This window comes from Eutrema salsugineum, unplaced genomic scaffold, assembly GCF_000478725.1.
Source record: "Eutrema salsugineum unplaced genomic scaffold, Eutsalg1_0 scaffold_15, whole genome shotgun sequence".
NCBI lineage: Eukaryota > Viridiplantae > Streptophyta > Magnoliopsida > Brassicales > Brassicaceae > Eutrema > Eutrema salsugineum.
The window spans coordinates 5,011,688-5,028,160 of NW_006256867.1; the positions used below are offsets into that span (position 1 = coordinate 5,011,688).

A 16,473-nucleotide genomic window follows, 5' to 3' on the forward strand; every position below is an offset into this window, starting at 1 on the left:
GTTTGATTCCACTCTCTTGACTCACCCATCTTGACTCATATTATCACATAGATATTTGTGAGCAAACATATTTTTCTATACGCTTAACACTTCTTATTTCTGAGATTTCAAGTCAATTCTCTGACCATATTCCGGTCATCTTCATGGCGGATTTGGCTCGGTCCGTTTCCTAACTCTCCTATTATCATATAGATAACTGTGAGACTAAAGAGTTTTTAAAACATTCTTTTCTAAACACTTAGCTTTCCTCACTTCCGAGACTAAGTCTCATTTTTGACTACTCATTGGTCACCTTCAGGGTTGCTCCTATGCTGTGAAGCTTATCCAGCCTCCAAACTCTTATTTTCTTCTCTTTCACCTTAAATAGCCCACCATTCAAAGCCCGTCACGAATCTTTCCTTTCTAAGGACCCGATAGGCACTCATCACTTGTTTTTCAATTATTCTTTTCGCTCTTCGATTCACCACTCTGTGGTCTTTCATTTTTTTGTTTTCTTACTTAACATCGGAGAACCATCGGAAAACATCCTTTCATTGTATCTTCTAAGCTTTTATGTTTCTTTCTTGTTTTGTAGGAGACTTGGCCCTTAGATCAAAAATCTCCTAAACAGAAATCATATTAAAATTAAAGAAAAATTAGTTTGGTTGAGGCTCAGATATTTCGAGTTTTTTATCAGTTTGGTTCTTCAGTGAAAAATTAGATCCCAAATATATTCAAATTCAGTTCGGATCCTGTTCGGTTCATATATTTTTACTTCCTGAAATATATAACCAAGTTATCTGAATTATTTGATACTTTTATCTATCTATCTAAAATAGTTGATAAACTGAAATATTCTGAGTTTTTTTTTGTTGTCGTTGTTCAGAATTATAATTATAATGTTGGATATTTTGATTATTGAATATTAGGTGTATAGAATTGTACTTTGACATTGTTGGATTTCGGTTTGGTACAGGTTTCCAGTATTAAAAAGGAACCATTCAGATAGTTTTGACTATCGATTCCTCCAAAATCGATGACTATCCATTCCTTCTAATTCGGTTTGGTTTGATTCTTTCGGTTCATGGTCATTTGCCCGCCTAATTCAGTTTGGTTTGGTTCTTTCTGTTCTATGGTAATTAGCCTAGAACTCGGCGTGTTGCTTTTGTTGGCAAAAGATAAATCCTTTTTAAACATCATCATCCGTACGTGTACAAAGAGTTATAAAACGTTAACAGAGTTAGTCTAAGTTTTGTTCTTATGATCAAGCTGCCATTTCTTCAACAGGAGGAGCATTGTTCTCGAGCTTCTTGATCACCAATTTGTTGTTTGTCTGGTCAACGTCGAGAAGAATACTGTCTTCCTCTGCAAAATCTCCCTTCAAAACTTCCACGGCGATCTCATTCTCCACCATCTGTTGTATCACTCTCTTCACCGGTCTTGCTCCATAGTTTGGATCAAATCCGAGCTGAGCAAGAAGATCCACTGCTTCTCTTGTGTATTGAAGTTTTATTTTCTTCTGCTCCAACCTGTTCTTTACTCGTTCCATTTGCAACTCCACGATCTTAAAGATTTCTCTTGAATCCAGCGGCTGGAAAACTATGTATTCATCTATCCTGTTCATAAACTCTGGCCTGAAAGTTTGTCTTGCCAAGTCCACAACTTGACGCTTCATCAGCTCATAAACTGCTTCTTTGCCGTCTTCTTTGTTGCCGAGTGTCTCAAGTATGTGATGAGATCCTATATTAGACGTCATAATCACAACACAGTTTGTGAAACTTACTGTCCTCCCTTGTGAATCAGTTATTCTTCCATCGTCAAGTAGCTGTAGCAAGATATTGAAGACATCAGGATGGGCTTTCTCGATCTCATCAAACAAAACCACCGAATAAGGTCTCCTACGAACAACTTCTGTTAACTGCCCACCTTCTTCATAACCTACATAGCCAGGAGGTGCACCAACGAGCCGTGACACCGAGAATTTTTCCATGTACTCACTCATATCTATCCTTACTATTGCGTTCTCAGTGTTGAAAAGGTATCCAGCTAGAGCCTTAGCGAGCTCGGTTTTACCAACACCTGTAGGACCCATGAACATAAAACTGGCTATTGGACGGTTAGGATCTGAAAGACCAGCCCTTGAACGACGGATAGCATCTGCTACTGATTTTACAGCCATGTCTTGACCAACAACTCTCTTGTGGAGCACTTGTTCCAACATGACCAGCTTTTCTCTCTCTGATTGCTGAAGATTTGATAGTGGAATACCGGTCCACTTGCTTACTATCTCTGCAATGTCGAGATCGGTTACCTCTTCTCGGAGTAGTGACTGTCCTGTCTCTCGGAATTTTGTGAGATTCTTCTCAGCTTCTTCTAATTGACGTTGGAGGGACATAAGTGTTCCATACTTGAGTTCAGCAGCACGTTCTAGATCATAATCACGTTCAGCTGATTCAATTTCCAGGTTCACTCGATCAATCTGTAACACGTAGAAAATGTTCAGGAGGATATCAAGGATGATATTTATATCACTGCATAAGCAACCAGCACAAGTACTACAACCACTAAATACAAAACAAGAAACTTCCCGATTATCTTAAGTTATTAAGCCGAAACAGCATACGTGTGTTCTTAGATTTTAAACCCGCAGTGAGGAAAAAGATTGTACCTCTTCTTTAAATGAACGTATTTTGGTCATGAGAGACTTTTCTTCCTCCCATTGCTCACTGAATTCTTTCTGTTTTTCTTTGAGCATGGTCAAATCATTCTCGATCTTCTGTAGCCGTTCTTTAGAAGCTTTATCAGTATCGTTTTTCAAAGAAAGCTTCTCCATCTCCAGTTTGATCACAGCTCTGTCAATTTCATCGAGTTCAGTTGGTTTAGAAGTGATCTCCATCTTCAGCTTTGCAGCAGCTTCGTCGACAAGATCAATAGCTGAAACAAAGAACTTTCATCTTAGGAAACAATGCTATTCTCGAGCTTTTTTCTGGCCAACAAACACTTTCCTAAGCAAAATACTACTAAAGAATCACGCAAAGGTGCAAGTTTATACCTTTGTCTGGCAGAAAGCGTTCAGTGATGTAGCGGTCTGCAAGAACCGCTGCTGAAACAAGGGAACCATCTGATATCTTAACACCATGATGTAACTCGTACCGCTCTCTTAACCCACGAAGAATCGAGATGGTATCTTCAACAGATGGCTGACCACAGAACACTTGCTGAAACCTACGTTCCAAAGCTGGATCCTTCTCTACGTACTTGCGGTATTCAGTAAGTGTCGTTGCACCAATGCATCGCAGTTCACCTCGTCCAAGCATTGGTTTCAAGAGGTTGCTCGCATCCATTGCTCCACCAGTAGCTCCTACAGAAGGTAAACAATATTAACCCATTCATTAGTTTTTTCCTATCAACAATACAGCTTGCTTTGTAGTTAAAAGTCATCATGTGGGTGGAAAAATGACAAACGCACCAGCACCAACAACAGTGTGGATTTCATCAATGAACAAGATTGTCTGCCCATTGGAAGCAGTTACTTCCTTCAGTACTGCTTTCAACCTTTCCTCAAAATCCCCTCGAAATTTGGCACCAGCTAGCAGTGAACCCATGTCGAGAGATATCAACTACATTAAATAGCAACCAAGCCAAGCATGTCAAAATCTTTCTCAGGCCTTTTCTAGAAGAAAATGTAAACCAAATTACAGATTAAAGCAAAAAGAACACTGGAGCAACCTTCCGATTCAAGAGAGGCTCAGGGACATCCCCTCGTACAATTCGCTGAGCCAACCTGAAAAAGGTTAAAATATCTCAGTAATTCAGAGGTATGGCAAAATAAAAGAGAAACTAGAGATATAATTGCAAGCCTTACCCCTCTGCAATTGCAGTTTTCCCTACACCAGGTTCACCGATGATAACAGGATTGTTTTTTGTCCTCCTGCATAAAATCTGGATGCAACGCCGAATTTCATCATCTCTTCCAATGACAGGATCAAGTTTTCCTCGTCTGGCCATCTCAGTTAAATCATTTCCATACTTTTCAAGTGCATCATATTTTCCTTCAGGATCTACATGTGGAGCATCAAGTGATGAGAATATAAAAAGACACAGGGTAAAAAAACATTAAATGAGATCTCCACACTGTCTTATCTATTGTTAGCTTAAGTACCAACACACGTCTTACATCTACTTACAATGTTCACCAATACAATGCGGAACATAAGAATACTTACTTTGATCAGTAACTCGTTGACTACCGCGAACAGCTTTAATAACTTCCTTCAGGGCTTCCTCAGTAAGTTTCAGGTCCTTGAAAAATTGTTGTCCAAACCTTTTGTCTGAATAAAAGGCCAACAGAAGGTGTTCAACCGACACGTAATCATCTTGAAACTCTTTCTTATACCTCTCTGCGTTTTGTAAGATAGTGCTAAGAGATGGCCCTAGTATCTGTCCACTGGTATCACCAGTAACCTGCCGGTCACAAGAAGAAACCAAGTTGAATCAAACATCATAGTGAGAAATAAAAAGGAAAGAGAGAAAATCAAGCAGCACCTTCGGTTGTGTAGAAATGAAGGCGTCTGTAGCCTGCAAAACAGAGCTATTGTCTATTCCAGCCTTTGCAAATATTCTCCTGGCAAGACCATCTTTCTGCTCCAGAAGAGCTTTCATCAAATGTTCGGATTCGACAATTTGTTGTTTTGAAACACGAGCTGCATCATAAGCATTGATAATCCCTTCCCAAGCCATCTCCGTATAAGAATTTTGATTAGTCTACAGAAAGAAAGAAAAAAGAAAAATTTTAACTCTCTTTCTCACTACCAAAGCAAAATCTAATACACATGAACGGAAGATAATGCAAATGAGATTATAAAAATCAAGAGGAAAGATTCCAACTTTCTCCTGAAAATCAACCACATCATATGAGAAAATCAACAAATTTATCACCAAAAGGCAAACCTTGCCAAAAGCACAATCGAATACACATCATATGAAAAAGAAACAGACAAATTACCACTCTTTATCACTGCCGAAAGCACAATCGAATACACATGAATGGAAGATAGTGTCATTTGGATCATAAGAATCAAGAGGAAAGATTCGAACTTTCTCCTGAATTTACCCACATCATATGAGAAAACCAACACATTATCACCAAAAGGCAAACCTTGCCAAAAGTACAATCGAGTACACATGAACAGAAGATAATGTAATGAGATTACATAATCAAGAGCAGAGATTCCAACTTTCTCCTGAAAATCAACCACATGATATGAGAAAATCAACCAATTATCACCAAAAGGCAAACCTTGACAAACACATAACCGAATATACATCATAGGAGAGAAATTAACACTCTTTATCACTGCCAAAGCACAATCGATTACACTTGATCGGAAGATAATTCATTACAGAATCATGAGGGAAGATTCCAAAATCCTCCTGAATCTAATAATCACATCATGTCAACAATTTATCACTTAAAGGCAAACCTTTTCACAAAAAAAGAGAGAAGCCCATGAAAATCTAGTTGCTGACCAGTCTAAACGATAAAGATAGAAACTTGCAAAGATCAAAATCGACCAAATAAACAGTAAAGAAACTGAAAATCCAGATCACAAACCTGAGCTGCGGAAACCGAGAAGCGTCGGGGAGAAGGAAATTGGAAAGAAAGAGGTAACAGTTGGCCACGAGAAGCGGCCTGCGTGACGTTTCCCGAAACTCCTATGAAGGAGTTTGGCCGGAAAAGAGATGAAATTGGCGAGGAAGACGAGCTGAAGTGAGCAGAGGCAGAGATAGCGCGAGAACGGAGGAGAGAGGGTCTCGAAAAAGCATTGTGTGACTTGATGGCTAGCGAAACAGGCTTGGATAATCTCCTGGACGCCATGTGAGCTTTGAATTCGAAGCAGAGGCGAAGGAAATGTGTGGGATTCTGGGTTTGAGAGGTTTTGAAAGAAGAGGAAAGACGACGGAGGTTTTACCAGAAGCGATGTGTAGGATTTAGGATGCTTGGAGAAGAGGCAAAAGAAGTGTGTAGAAGAATTACCATTTCCATCGCGAATCTTCCATTCAAAGAATTTTTAGAACACAAAGTGGTTTCCTCAGGCGAACCTAAACCGCTTTTCGGTTATGAGAAAATTTGACTCTTTCGATTAAAAGCTTTGGTTTAAAGTAAACCAAGTGCGTTCTAATTTTAATGTGTATTTTTTTTTTTCTTGAGTATTACCACTAGCTACCATTAATTATAAGTGTATGTGTAGATCTTATTTAATTTATATTTTAAATAATAAATTTTTAGAATTTGTATTGAATTTTATGTTTACTATCAGTGTTTTTATGTTTATTCTCGATGATACATTATTTGTAATTTTTTCTGCATTAGTTTAAATAATAAGAAACTAAAAATTTACGATTTTAATTTTTATATAAAAACATCATAGTTCACTTAAAAATATATATTGAATATCAGAGAGGAATATTTATTTGTTTTTCGATCTTCATATTATTTTCATTCTTGTAAATCTTACTAATATAATACTTGTTAAATTTCTCAATTTACCATTTTAATTTTTTTGGGTTATATATATTTTATTGATTCCATCTTTTTTTAATTAAAAAAAATCATGTATAATATTTTTATGTGGACACTCTTCTTTTTACTATTATTTTTTAATAACTTTTATCTCCTTAATCGTTTATTAAATATTCTTTGTGTTTTATGATTTATTAGTTGGAGTTTTATATAAGATTATTTGAAAATCTTAACTTATTCAGTCTCATATTTTTTTTCACTTGCATTAAAATTTAATTATATTTTTAGTTTAAAATGAATTTTAAAACACTTGAAAAAAATAGAGTGGTGCATTTAAAAAGTCTTGTATTATATAATATTTATAAGTTTTTATATATTTAAATTAAATTTTAATTTTATTCTAATATAAATATATATTAATATTTATTTATATTCTTTAATATGTTTGCTTAAAATTTAATTAATTATATATTTTATTAATATTTTAAATGGACATGTATCATTCTCTTCATTGCTAACATGTCACTCAGCTGGAGAGAGTTGAACAACTTATATATAACATATTAGTTATCTCAGTCAACCACTGTTTAAGATATACTGTTGCTTATAAAATTTTCACTCAGTCCTTAATTTAGCATGCAACCCTCTTCTCAGGTTATAGCTTCTAATCGCCGGCATGTGGGCCCTAAAGAGAAAAAGATGTCAGATTTGAATATTTTTTGTCAGATAGATTTTCTAATGATTTTTTTAATGTCGAAATCAAAAGAATTTTATATTAAAAAAAAAAATAAAGTCTATTTCTTCGTGCTTGTAGCACATTTTCCATTGTTTCATATTTCTCTTTTTTTTTCAGGCGTTCTTTCATCTTTAAATTTTGATTGTTCTAAATTCCAGAGGACTATACATAACTATCGTTCTATATTCCACTGACTATCTTTACGAAGAGCTCTAACATTCCAGATAAAATTCACAAAAAAATCATACTTGTGAAGAAAAGCTTTTTTTTTTAATCGTATTTTTTTAGGAGATATGACAGATATGGAGTTGTCACAGTGCATACTCTGTGCCAGCCATGTTCATGTTGTCTTCAAAAAAAGCTCCATCCTCCATTGATAAAAGAATATGATGAATGAAGAGATTTTACATCTTTGAGTGGATAGATTTACATCTCTGGATGGTTAATTATTAAAGATTAAAGACCGACGTCAGTGGTTCTTACTTTAGCCAATTATAATCTCTTTCCTTGGTGGGTTGGCGACAGTGGTTAGTTCTCTATTTAAATCTAATTTTTCTTGTGATTTTAGAATTAAATAACCGTTGTAGTCGTTAAACTAGTTATCCTTGTCGATGGTTAGTAATTTATTGAATGTTAAGGGGTGATGTTAGTTTTTCTTCCTTCGTCTTTTAGTTAAACGATTCACCACCTGTCAACCAGATGATGTAGGAACAAGAGCGACTTGTCCTTGCTTGGGTGGAAAGGTGGTGAATCTCTAGTTGGCCGTACGGCTCTCTCTAGATGACTCGATAGAAAGGGAGTGATGAAACGATGAGACCGGGTAACAATGGATCGAGAGACGCCACACAGATGATGGAAGAGTCTGTGATAAGTCTTGTTCTTCAGCTTCAAAGGAATCGCTCTTTTCCACCACCTGTCATCCACAAACCGACGGCCATACTGAGGTAGTAAACCGTACACTCTCCACCTTGTTGAGAGCTACGGTGGGTAAGAACTTAAAGAATTGGTTATCATGCTTACCTTACATTGAATTCGCTTATAACCATGCTAAGCACTCAGCCACTAAACAATCTCCTTTTGAAGTTGTATACGGGTTTAACCCTTTGACCCCATTAGATTTCTCACCGCTTCCCCAAACTGTCTATTCTAGCTCAGAAGGAATCACCAAGGCCGATTTTGTGAAAAAACTACATCAATGAGTTAAGGAAAACTTGGAGAAGAAGACTGAGAAGTACAAGCAACAAGTTGATAAGCACCGGAGGGAGGTCACATTTGAGCCGGGGGATTGGGTCTGGCTCCACATGAGAACCGAGAGATTTCCACACCAAAGGAGATCAAAGCTCTTACTGAGGGGAGATGGACCTTTCCGAGTCCTAGAGAAAGTCAATGACAACGCATACAAGCTTGAACTTCCAGGTGAGATGAATATTTCTCCAACCTTTAATGTTACTGATTTAGCTCCTTTCCATGCAGGAGATCCTGTTCTGCCGTCAGAACCTTTTCTAGAGGGAGGGAATGATGAGGACATCGAGACAAGCCTAACACTAGCTGATGAAGAGTCGATCAACATACCCACCATGAGGCATGCACCAAGGACAAGGTCAGGAACTAAGAGTCTAAGAGAGGAGTTCAACAAGTCAATAGAAGGGCTGATCACACTTATAGAGCACGAGGAACTCAAAGAGAAGCTACTCAAAGGGGAGATCACCCGAGAGACACCAATGGAGCCTCTAACCAAGTTCAGCACACTTGAGACCCAACAAGACGACGTGGAAGACTCGGCCGGTTCAAGCCAAGACCTTCAAGAAGCCAAGAAAGTCAAAGAGATACCGAGCAATGACTTCTCTCTACTTAAGCGTCAAGCCATATCATTCTTACCTGTTTTACAAGGCATCAAGGACGCTACTACGTTTGTCATCTCCAAGCAAGTGGAAATAGCACTCATCAAACCAATGTAAGTGTTTACAATTGGATTATATCTCACGAGCTTATTGTTTGTTTTGCAGGAGCTTTTCTTGCCTTAGTCGTTTTCCTTAGTTTTTAGAAGTTTTCCATTTTCTTGCTTTAGTTAAACGATGAGCTTTGTAGTTTCCTTTTCTGTATTTTTTGGCCAAGAGAAGCCACCCTGCTGTCGAACCATTATATAAGGTTCCTTCTCAGCATGTAAACTTTTTACCCTATCAATAAAATAACCGAGTTTTCTTTGAAAGCAAACCCTAGCCGCAGCTAGTTTTCTTCCTCTTCCTTGGTGTGATTCCTTTGAAGCTGAAGAACAAGACTTATCACAGACTCTTCCATCATCTGTATGGCGTCTCTCGATCCATTGTTACCCGGTCTCATCGTTTCATCACTCCCTTTCTATCGAGTCATCTAGAGAGAGCCGTACGGCCAACTAGAGATTCACCACCTTTCCACCCAAGCAAGGACAAGTCGCTCTTGTTCCTACATCATCTGGTATCAGAGCGACTTGTTGCATCACATTAGTAGTCTGAATCCGTTTTATTGCCTAGATACATCGGTTACCTCATATCCTATAGTATTATCATTACATCATCGGTTACAATTGAACTCGGTTACGATGCAACAAGTCGCTCTGATACCAGATGATGTAGGAACAAGAGCGACTTGTCCTTGCTTGGGTGGAACAAGAGCGATTTGTTTACTTGTTTTCTTTCTGTAAATATCTACGTATATAATGTTAACCATAAAATATATTTTTAAACGGTAAGTATGTTTGTTAACCTGTTCCATATAAACTCATCCATCAGTTACCAGAACATCAAACTGTTAACATTGTTACCATCATCAACCTACTTATCAATCTATTTGTTAGCCATTTATATTAACTTATTGCTTTGCCAAATTACTTTATTATTAGCATGTTACATAAATCAGATATTATTGTTAGCACGTTACAAAAGTCAGATATTATTGTTAGCACGTTAACACTATCTAGGATAACAACGTTAACAAGATAACACAGTAAATATCCACTAACTATATATATGTTAACTATATAATATATAATAACTTGATCACCTCATCTATATTAATTCCTTGCATTGTGCTAAACAATTCATTAGTATATTGTATCAAAAGTGGAAGACAGCTTTGTTCAATGCTAACCTAATTAAGATCATTGTCATATTCAAACAAAAAAATTGTTAAAGTTTACACCGCCATTGTTGTCATGCAGACATCCAATGTTAACATTCATTCATCCAGAATAATAGAGACATCTTTCTCTCTTACATACAGAACCATTCCATTCTCTCCGTTTTTTTTTGTTAAATAGTCGATAACACAGTTAACGATAACACAGTCGCATTATATCATTAACTATACTTGTTAATTAGATTAACATTTAATATCATTATTTTATTTAATATTATTTTCCAGGTTAATTATATGTTACTGAATATAAGTTATTGATACGGGGTACAGTTAACAAAAGCTATGGGATTTGAGTTTATAGTAATGTGTTTAGGGTGTAGGATTTAGGGTTTATGATTTTACTATTTATGGTTTAAGGTTTAGTGTTTAGGTAATAGAGTTAATGTAGGGTTTAGGTTTTAGGTTTAGAGTTTAATGTTTTTTTTTATCTTACTCGAATAAAATGAAAATGTGGTGTTAACGAATGAATGTTATCCGTTAGGGAATTGTTATTTGAAAAGAGTTATTGGCATAAAATAAAGTAAACAATAGCTTTCATATGTAGTTATTAAATATATATATATATATATATACATTAAAGTTAGCAAACGATGATAATATTATTTGAACCATTACGTTGTTTACCAATGTTTAATATTGTTTACCACATAATACTGAGATACACCAAATTTTGTGGCAGGCTGTAGGGTTATTAGAGCACCTCCATTGGTAAGCACTCTTAAGAGGTGCTTAATCAATTTTAAATTAGTATTTTTGAAATATTGTTGTTTAAGCACTTCACTTATGATGTTTTTTTTTTCAGGGTCCAATGGGAGATGCTTAAAAAAGAGTGCTTACGAATTTGTTTTTGTTTTTTTAGAAATGTAATCATAAACCATAAAAAACATAGAAATGTAAATCATAAACCATAAAAAACATAGAAATGTAAATCATAAACCATAAAAAGCATACATTATATTTGAAGAAACATATAAAACATAGAAATGTAAATCATAAACCATAAAAAACATAGAAGTGCTAATCATAAACCGTAATTTGGATTTGTGCCAAATTTGTTCCATAGATGCTCTACTAAATCTGCTTTCAATTGATCATGCTTTGTTTGATCATGAATTGAATTTCGAATTCCCATCAGATTTCCGATATTTGTAGGCCTATCTGTCTCGTACGTTAAATCCACTTGTGAAGTTCTGGTTGCTTCTAGTTGTGTGAATGAGTCTACATCATACTGAGTGTATCCAGCTTGTTCGTCTTCTACTATCATGTTGTGAAGAATTACACAAGCTCACATAATCTTGCCTATTTTTTCTTTATCCCAAATAAGAGCAGGGTTTTTGACAATAGCAAAACGAGCTTGCAGAACTCCAAAAGCACGTTCGACATCTTTACGGGCTGCTTCTTGACGTTGAGCAAATAAGATTGCTTTCTCACTTTCAGGCATTTGAATAGATTGGATAAATGTAGCCCAGTCAGGATAAATTCCATCTGTGAGATAGTATGCCAAATTATATCGTCGTCCGTTGACAAAGTATTTCACTTTTGGAGCTTTACCTTGTAATATGTCATCAAAAACCGGTGAGCGATCAAGAGCATTAATATCATTTAATGTACCTGGAGGTCCAAAAAATGCATGCCATATCCAAAGATCATATGAAGCTACAGCCTCTAAAACGATTGTTGGTTTGCCAGATCCACATGTGTATTGTCCTTTCCAAGTGGTTGGACAATTTTTCCACTCCCAGTGCATACAATCAATGCTTCCTATCATCCCGAGAAATCCGCGTTCTTCTCCCTTATCAAGAAGTTTTTGAAGATCTTCTAGTGTGGGTCTTCTTAGGTATTCAGCTCCAAACAAATATATGATTCATTCAACAAAATTTTCCAAGCAAGAAATCGCGGTGCTTTCACCAAGCCGGAGGTATTCATCAACCGCATCAGCCGCACAACCATATGCCATCATACGAATGGCTGCCGTACATTTTTGTAGTGCACTTAGACCGGGTCTTCCGGTAGCATCTCGTCTTTGTTGAAAGAATGGCATTTGAGTAGAGAGACTATCAACAATACGCATGAACAAAGGTTTGTTCATTCTGAAACGACGACGGAATATATGGGCTGGATATGTTTCATCTTCTTGGAAATAGTCGTTCCACAAGCGGATGTGGCCTTGTTCCCGATCTCTGTCAATGTATCTCCTTTTTTTTTTGTTGCATTTGGGCGATCACCATGATTCATGACAAGATTTTCAAACGCTTGATTGATAATGGTATCAAATCTTTCATCCAACATTTCCTCCAAATTATTATGGGAAGATCCAGCCATATTGGATGAAAGTTTTTTTACAAAATTAAAAAGGTAATCGGTTAGAAGTGAGGGAAAAGAAAAAGAGTGATATGTTTGTATAATGAGAGAAGTTATATGTAAATAAAGAAGGAAGTGATTTATATAAGCAAAAATGAATGAGTTTCTGCCTTGCAAATTATGTGGTTTACAATAGAAGACATAAATTACAAAATTCATGTCGGCACTACTAGAATACAAAATCTTTAAAAAAAAAACAAGACATAACCGACTAAACAACAAACTATGTGGCTCCCATATAAATATGTGGCCCAACAATCTCCACCATTGATCAATAATGGCTATCAGCCAAAATATCGGTCTTCTCAAATCTCATAACTTGTCTGAGTCATATTTGATCTTTATGCCCTGCATCAAAACAAACAACAAAAATTAGATAGGAGAAACTTCATAGTGATTAACTTTTGTGGATCATTGGTTGTAAGCAAACTTCTTAAACATGACTAACTTTCTGATCCATTAAAATAGTAACAAAGAGGACCATGTTTTCCCATACATAGCATTGAATTACAAAGAAACACTTAAATAAAGACTCTAACAAAGACTACAAACAAATACTCAAACAAAAACTGAAAAAAAAGACGCAAACACTCAACCAAAGACTCATACTAAGACTTAAACATAAACTTAAACAAAGACTCAAACACTTAGCCATCTTAAAACAATTCTTTGATGAGCTTATTCTTTAATTCTTCTTCTACCTCGCTAAGTGGTTCTTGTTTTCCAATCAGATTCTCCAACATCTTATATTTGCTTGTTTTCTGTTTCAGTTCTTCATCTTGTTTCCTAAGCACCAACAAGTTCTGACACTCCAAGACATCAACTTCGTTTTGCCCTTTCTTATTGGAAGCCTCTGATGCATTTTTCTTGGCTTTTGCCTTTGCTGCCTTCACACCTTCTGGCCGCCGCACCCCTTCACATCCAACATGAACATGTGAGCTTGGAGAACCTTCATCTGTCCTTCTTTTTTTAAGCTGTCCACTACCATTAGAAAGGCACCATTTTGGATCATTTCTAAGCTCTCTCCAACAATGTTCCAAGGTGAACTTGGCTTTGTGATCATTCAAATACAGCTGATTTGCAAGCTTTAACACATCATCTTCATTTTGTCCACTTGTTTTCTGAGAGGTTGCAGAAGCATAGCAACCTACAAATTTGCAGACTTGCTCATTTATCTTGGCCCACCTGTTCTTGCAATGCTGCGGCACCCTCTTCTCCATTCCAGCAAGTTTGCGACTTGATGCATAGTAAGTTGCAATCATACTCCAAAAAGCTTCTGCTTTTTGCTCATTCCCCACTATGGGATCTTTAGATGTGTTAAGCCAAGAACTTATAAGGACAAGATCTTCTAAAGGACTCCATTTTCTCCTTGACTTTCTAGGTTCTTTGGCTGTGCTTTCATCTTCACTTGGAGCTTCGGTCCATTGACTCTCAAACAGAAAAGCTTCTGTCTCACCGAGTTGAATGGTTGGTTCAACATTCGCTGGTGTTACAGGTTGCATTTGTGGATTTTGTTGACTATTTAAGAGATCAAGGAAGCCAGACTCACTATATGGATTCATATAGGGCATTTAAAATGATAAGGAATGAAAAGAATAATGATAAAGAGAATGGAAAAACGGTTAAAGAGAATAAAGATAAAGATAAAGAGAAGGATTAAAGGTAGAGAATAAGAGAGAATGTAAGAGAATGGAGAAGTAAAAGAGAAGATAAGAAGGAAGAGGTTAGGTTGAGTTAATGAAGACAATGGAGAAGTAAAGGAGAAGATAGAAGAGAAGAAGGTTGAGTTAATTAAAGCACCGATTGTGAAATAAGAGTTAATGCACTTCTCTCTTTTAATGGAGGCTTTAAAACAAAGGAGAAGATAGAAGAGAAGAAGGTTAGCAGTCAGTGTCATACTAATGCTTTCACCTAACCTCTACATTGATCACTACCAAGCATTGATCACAAATTCTAAGTCAAACCTAACACAAACCTCAACCATTCTCTAAAAAAAGCAAACTAAGTCAAACCTAACACAAACCCATCAGTTGCAAACAATTTGAACATACACCTGATACAATCTGACTAAACCTAACACAAACACAAGGTGACTTGGCTTTAACTAGTGTGTCGACAAACAAAAGAGCAAGAGCTTAATAATAAAGAACTGAGAAGATGATATAATAAAGAATTTGCCTTGTTAAGGAAAGAGAACAAACCAGGCCGTGCTCTAGTTCAATGCATGCCCCTGAAAAGAGGTTATCAAGAGCTTCAGAGAATCTCTGAGCCGTAACATATCTGCGAGCAAGAAGGATAATAATAATGTGTTATCAACCCATTCATTAGAAGAACAAATTAAGCTACCAATTCATAAAAGTTCAACCATCAGGAATCCAATTATCAATCAATCACCAGAATCCAAAATGGTCATGCAGAATCGAAGTAAATAATAACGAATCGAGCTAAAGAAGAGCTACGAACCTTGGATTGTCGATGAGAAGAATTTGGATTGTCGCATGTGAAAACGAAATTGGGAAAGAAAGAAAAGCAGATCCGAGGAAAGTACCTCTTGAACGGGAGGCAATTCACGTTTAATCCTCTCTCTCGACATGGATCGTTTGAAGGTGGATGGATCGTCTGTTATTTGCAAAACCCCCCTCAAACTGCTTGCCGTTTTGATCTATGTGATAAGTGATTTTCGTGTCAACATGCATGAAGAAGTTTTTGGGTAATCTCAGAATCAAAAGAATTGAAGGAGAACAAAAACTGTGATTTGGGAAATTTTGTTCCCGTGAAGAAAAAAAAGAGAGATGATAAAAGTGCGAAAAAAAAGAAAAAAATAAAAATAAAATAGCTGACCAATGAAAATCGACCACATAGTCGATGCTTAAGATTGCTTAAAATGCTAATATTAGCATCGATGCTAAGCTAATTCACCCATTAATGATTTATTTTTAATTCATTTATTCCTTAAGCATCTTCTAAGCACTCTCTATTGGAGGTGCTCTTATCTCTACTATATCTGTAGAGAGCTAATTTACATTTAATGCTGTTGTCGATTTATTATATTTTTCTTGCAGAAAATAACATGGTTGACGTGAGAATGAGTAAAGGCAATATATAGAAAAAATGCTGACATGGAATGGACTAAACTAATTTCTACTTTTTGTTTGGTAGATAGTGAATTACTTGATCAATTTTGGTATATAACTAAATGACTCTTTTTTTTTTCCAAATGTTGTTTAAATTTAACAACTAATTAAACAGCAGAGAACTTGAAAACTTTTAAAATTCCCAATAAAATTTGAAACAAAATCACTGCATTGCACGGATCCAAAACTTTAGTGTGTGAATGATGACAGCATATTTGGCTGTATGAGAAAAACGGTTTAACGCTCCGAATGGTGACGACGTATTTGGTTGTGCGTGAAAAGCAGTTTTAAAGTGTGGTACATTTCAACAGCGGTACGTGCAGGGGTCCGAATGGTGACATCGTTTTTGGTTGTGCGGGAAAATCGGTTTAAAAGTGTGGTACGATCTGTGGTATATGCAAGAAAATATATTTGCAGAATTAGTGCAGTTTGTATATAATTAGCGGTACAGAATAATGTTTGATTGGTAAAAATAACAGCTTACAGTCCACAATAAAATGTTTGAATGTTGAATAAGACTAAAACGGTACTGATTACATATTATAGATAAATATATTATAAAATAT

At 36.1% G+C, this 16,473-nt stretch overlaps 3 protein-coding genes across 6 annotated transcripts; 1 reads left to right on the forward strand and 2 right to left on the reverse strand.

Annotated features, from left to right (window-relative positions):
- Positions 1 to 1,148: 1,148 nt before the first annotated feature.
- Positions 1,149 to 15,617, reverse strand: LOC18022167 (chaperone protein ClpB4, mitochondrial). Of its 2 annotated transcripts, XM_024158318.1 has the most exons (10): positions 15,237 to 15,617; positions 14,975 to 15,053; positions 4,525 to 4,743; positions 4,206 to 4,443; positions 3,845 to 4,040; positions 3,709 to 3,763; positions 3,449 to 3,599; positions 3,032 to 3,340; positions 2,648 to 2,913; positions 1,149 to 2,458 (listed from the first exon to the last, which is right to left on the reverse strand). In XM_024158318.1, exons 3-10 carry the CDS (start codon positions 4,717 to 4,719, stop codon positions 1,244 to 1,246), a joined length of 2,625 nt encoding a protein of 874 aa, XP_024014086.1. In that variant the 5' UTR covers positions 4,720 to 4,743; positions 14,975 to 15,053; positions 15,237 to 15,617; the 3' UTR covers positions 1,149 to 1,243. The 2 variants fall into 2 exon arrangements, with proteins under 2 accessions (XP_024014086.1, XP_006405110.1); XM_006405047.2 differs by lacking the exons at positions 14,975 to 15,053; positions 15,237 to 15,617 and adding an exon at positions 5,594 to 6,025.
- LOC112088136 lies at positions 7,361 to 9,427 on the forward strand. 3 transcript variants are annotated; one of them, XM_024158321.1, is made up of 3 exons: positions 7,361 to 7,765; positions 7,938 to 8,182; positions 8,389 to 9,427. In XM_024158321.1, the coding sequence occupies exon 3, from the start codon at positions 8,540 to 8,542 to the stop codon at positions 9,194 to 9,196; it is 657 nt and encodes a 218-aa protein (XP_024014089.1). In that variant the 5' UTR covers positions 7,361 to 7,765; positions 7,938 to 8,182; positions 8,389 to 8,539; the 3' UTR covers positions 9,197 to 9,427. The 3 variants fall into 3 exon arrangements, with proteins under 3 accessions (XP_024014089.1, XP_024014091.1, XP_024014088.1); XM_024158323.1 differs by having other exon boundaries at positions 8,394 to 9,427; XM_024158320.1 differs by having other exon boundaries at positions 7,911 to 9,427.
- LOC112088135 (glutathione S-transferase T3-like) lies at positions 12,864 to 14,832 on the reverse strand. Its single transcript, XM_024158319.1, has 2 exons — positions 13,475 to 14,832; positions 12,864 to 13,121 (listed from the first exon to the last, which is right to left on the reverse strand). The coding sequence occupies exons 1-2, from the start codon at positions 14,342 to 14,344 to the stop codon at positions 13,086 to 13,088; spliced, it is 906 nt and encodes a 301-aa protein (XP_024014087.1). The 5' UTR covers positions 14,345 to 14,832; the 3' UTR covers positions 12,864 to 13,085.
- Positions 15,618 to 16,473: the final 856 nt, after the last annotated feature.

Bases quoted from the DNA above. Each gene is read 5' to 3' on its own strand.
- LOC18022167 (XM_006405047.2), bottom strand. From the start codon at position 5,857: ATGGCGTCCAGGAGATTATCCAAGCCTGTTTCGCTAGCCATCAAGTCA. The intron at 4,041-4,205 runs GTAAGTATTCTT...CTCCACATGTAG, and splicing joins TCAACGAGTTACTGATCAAA to ATCCTGAAGGAAAATATGAT. The intron at 3,764-3,844 runs GTAAGGCTTGCA...AACCTTTTTCAG, and splicing joins AAAACTGCAATTGCAGAGGG to GTTGGCTCAGCGAATTGTAC.
- LOC112088136 (XM_024158320.1), top strand. From the start codon at position 8,540: ATGAGAACCGAGAGATTTCCACACCAAAGGAGATCAAAGCTCTTACTG.
- LOC112088135 (XM_024158319.1), bottom strand. From the start codon at position 14,344: ATGCCCTATATGAATCCATATAGTGAGTCTGGCTTCCTTGATCTCTTA. The intron at 13,122-13,474 runs GTAGAAGAAGAA...GTTTTGATGCAG, and splicing joins AACAAGAACCACTTAGCGAG to GGCATAAAGATCAAATATGA.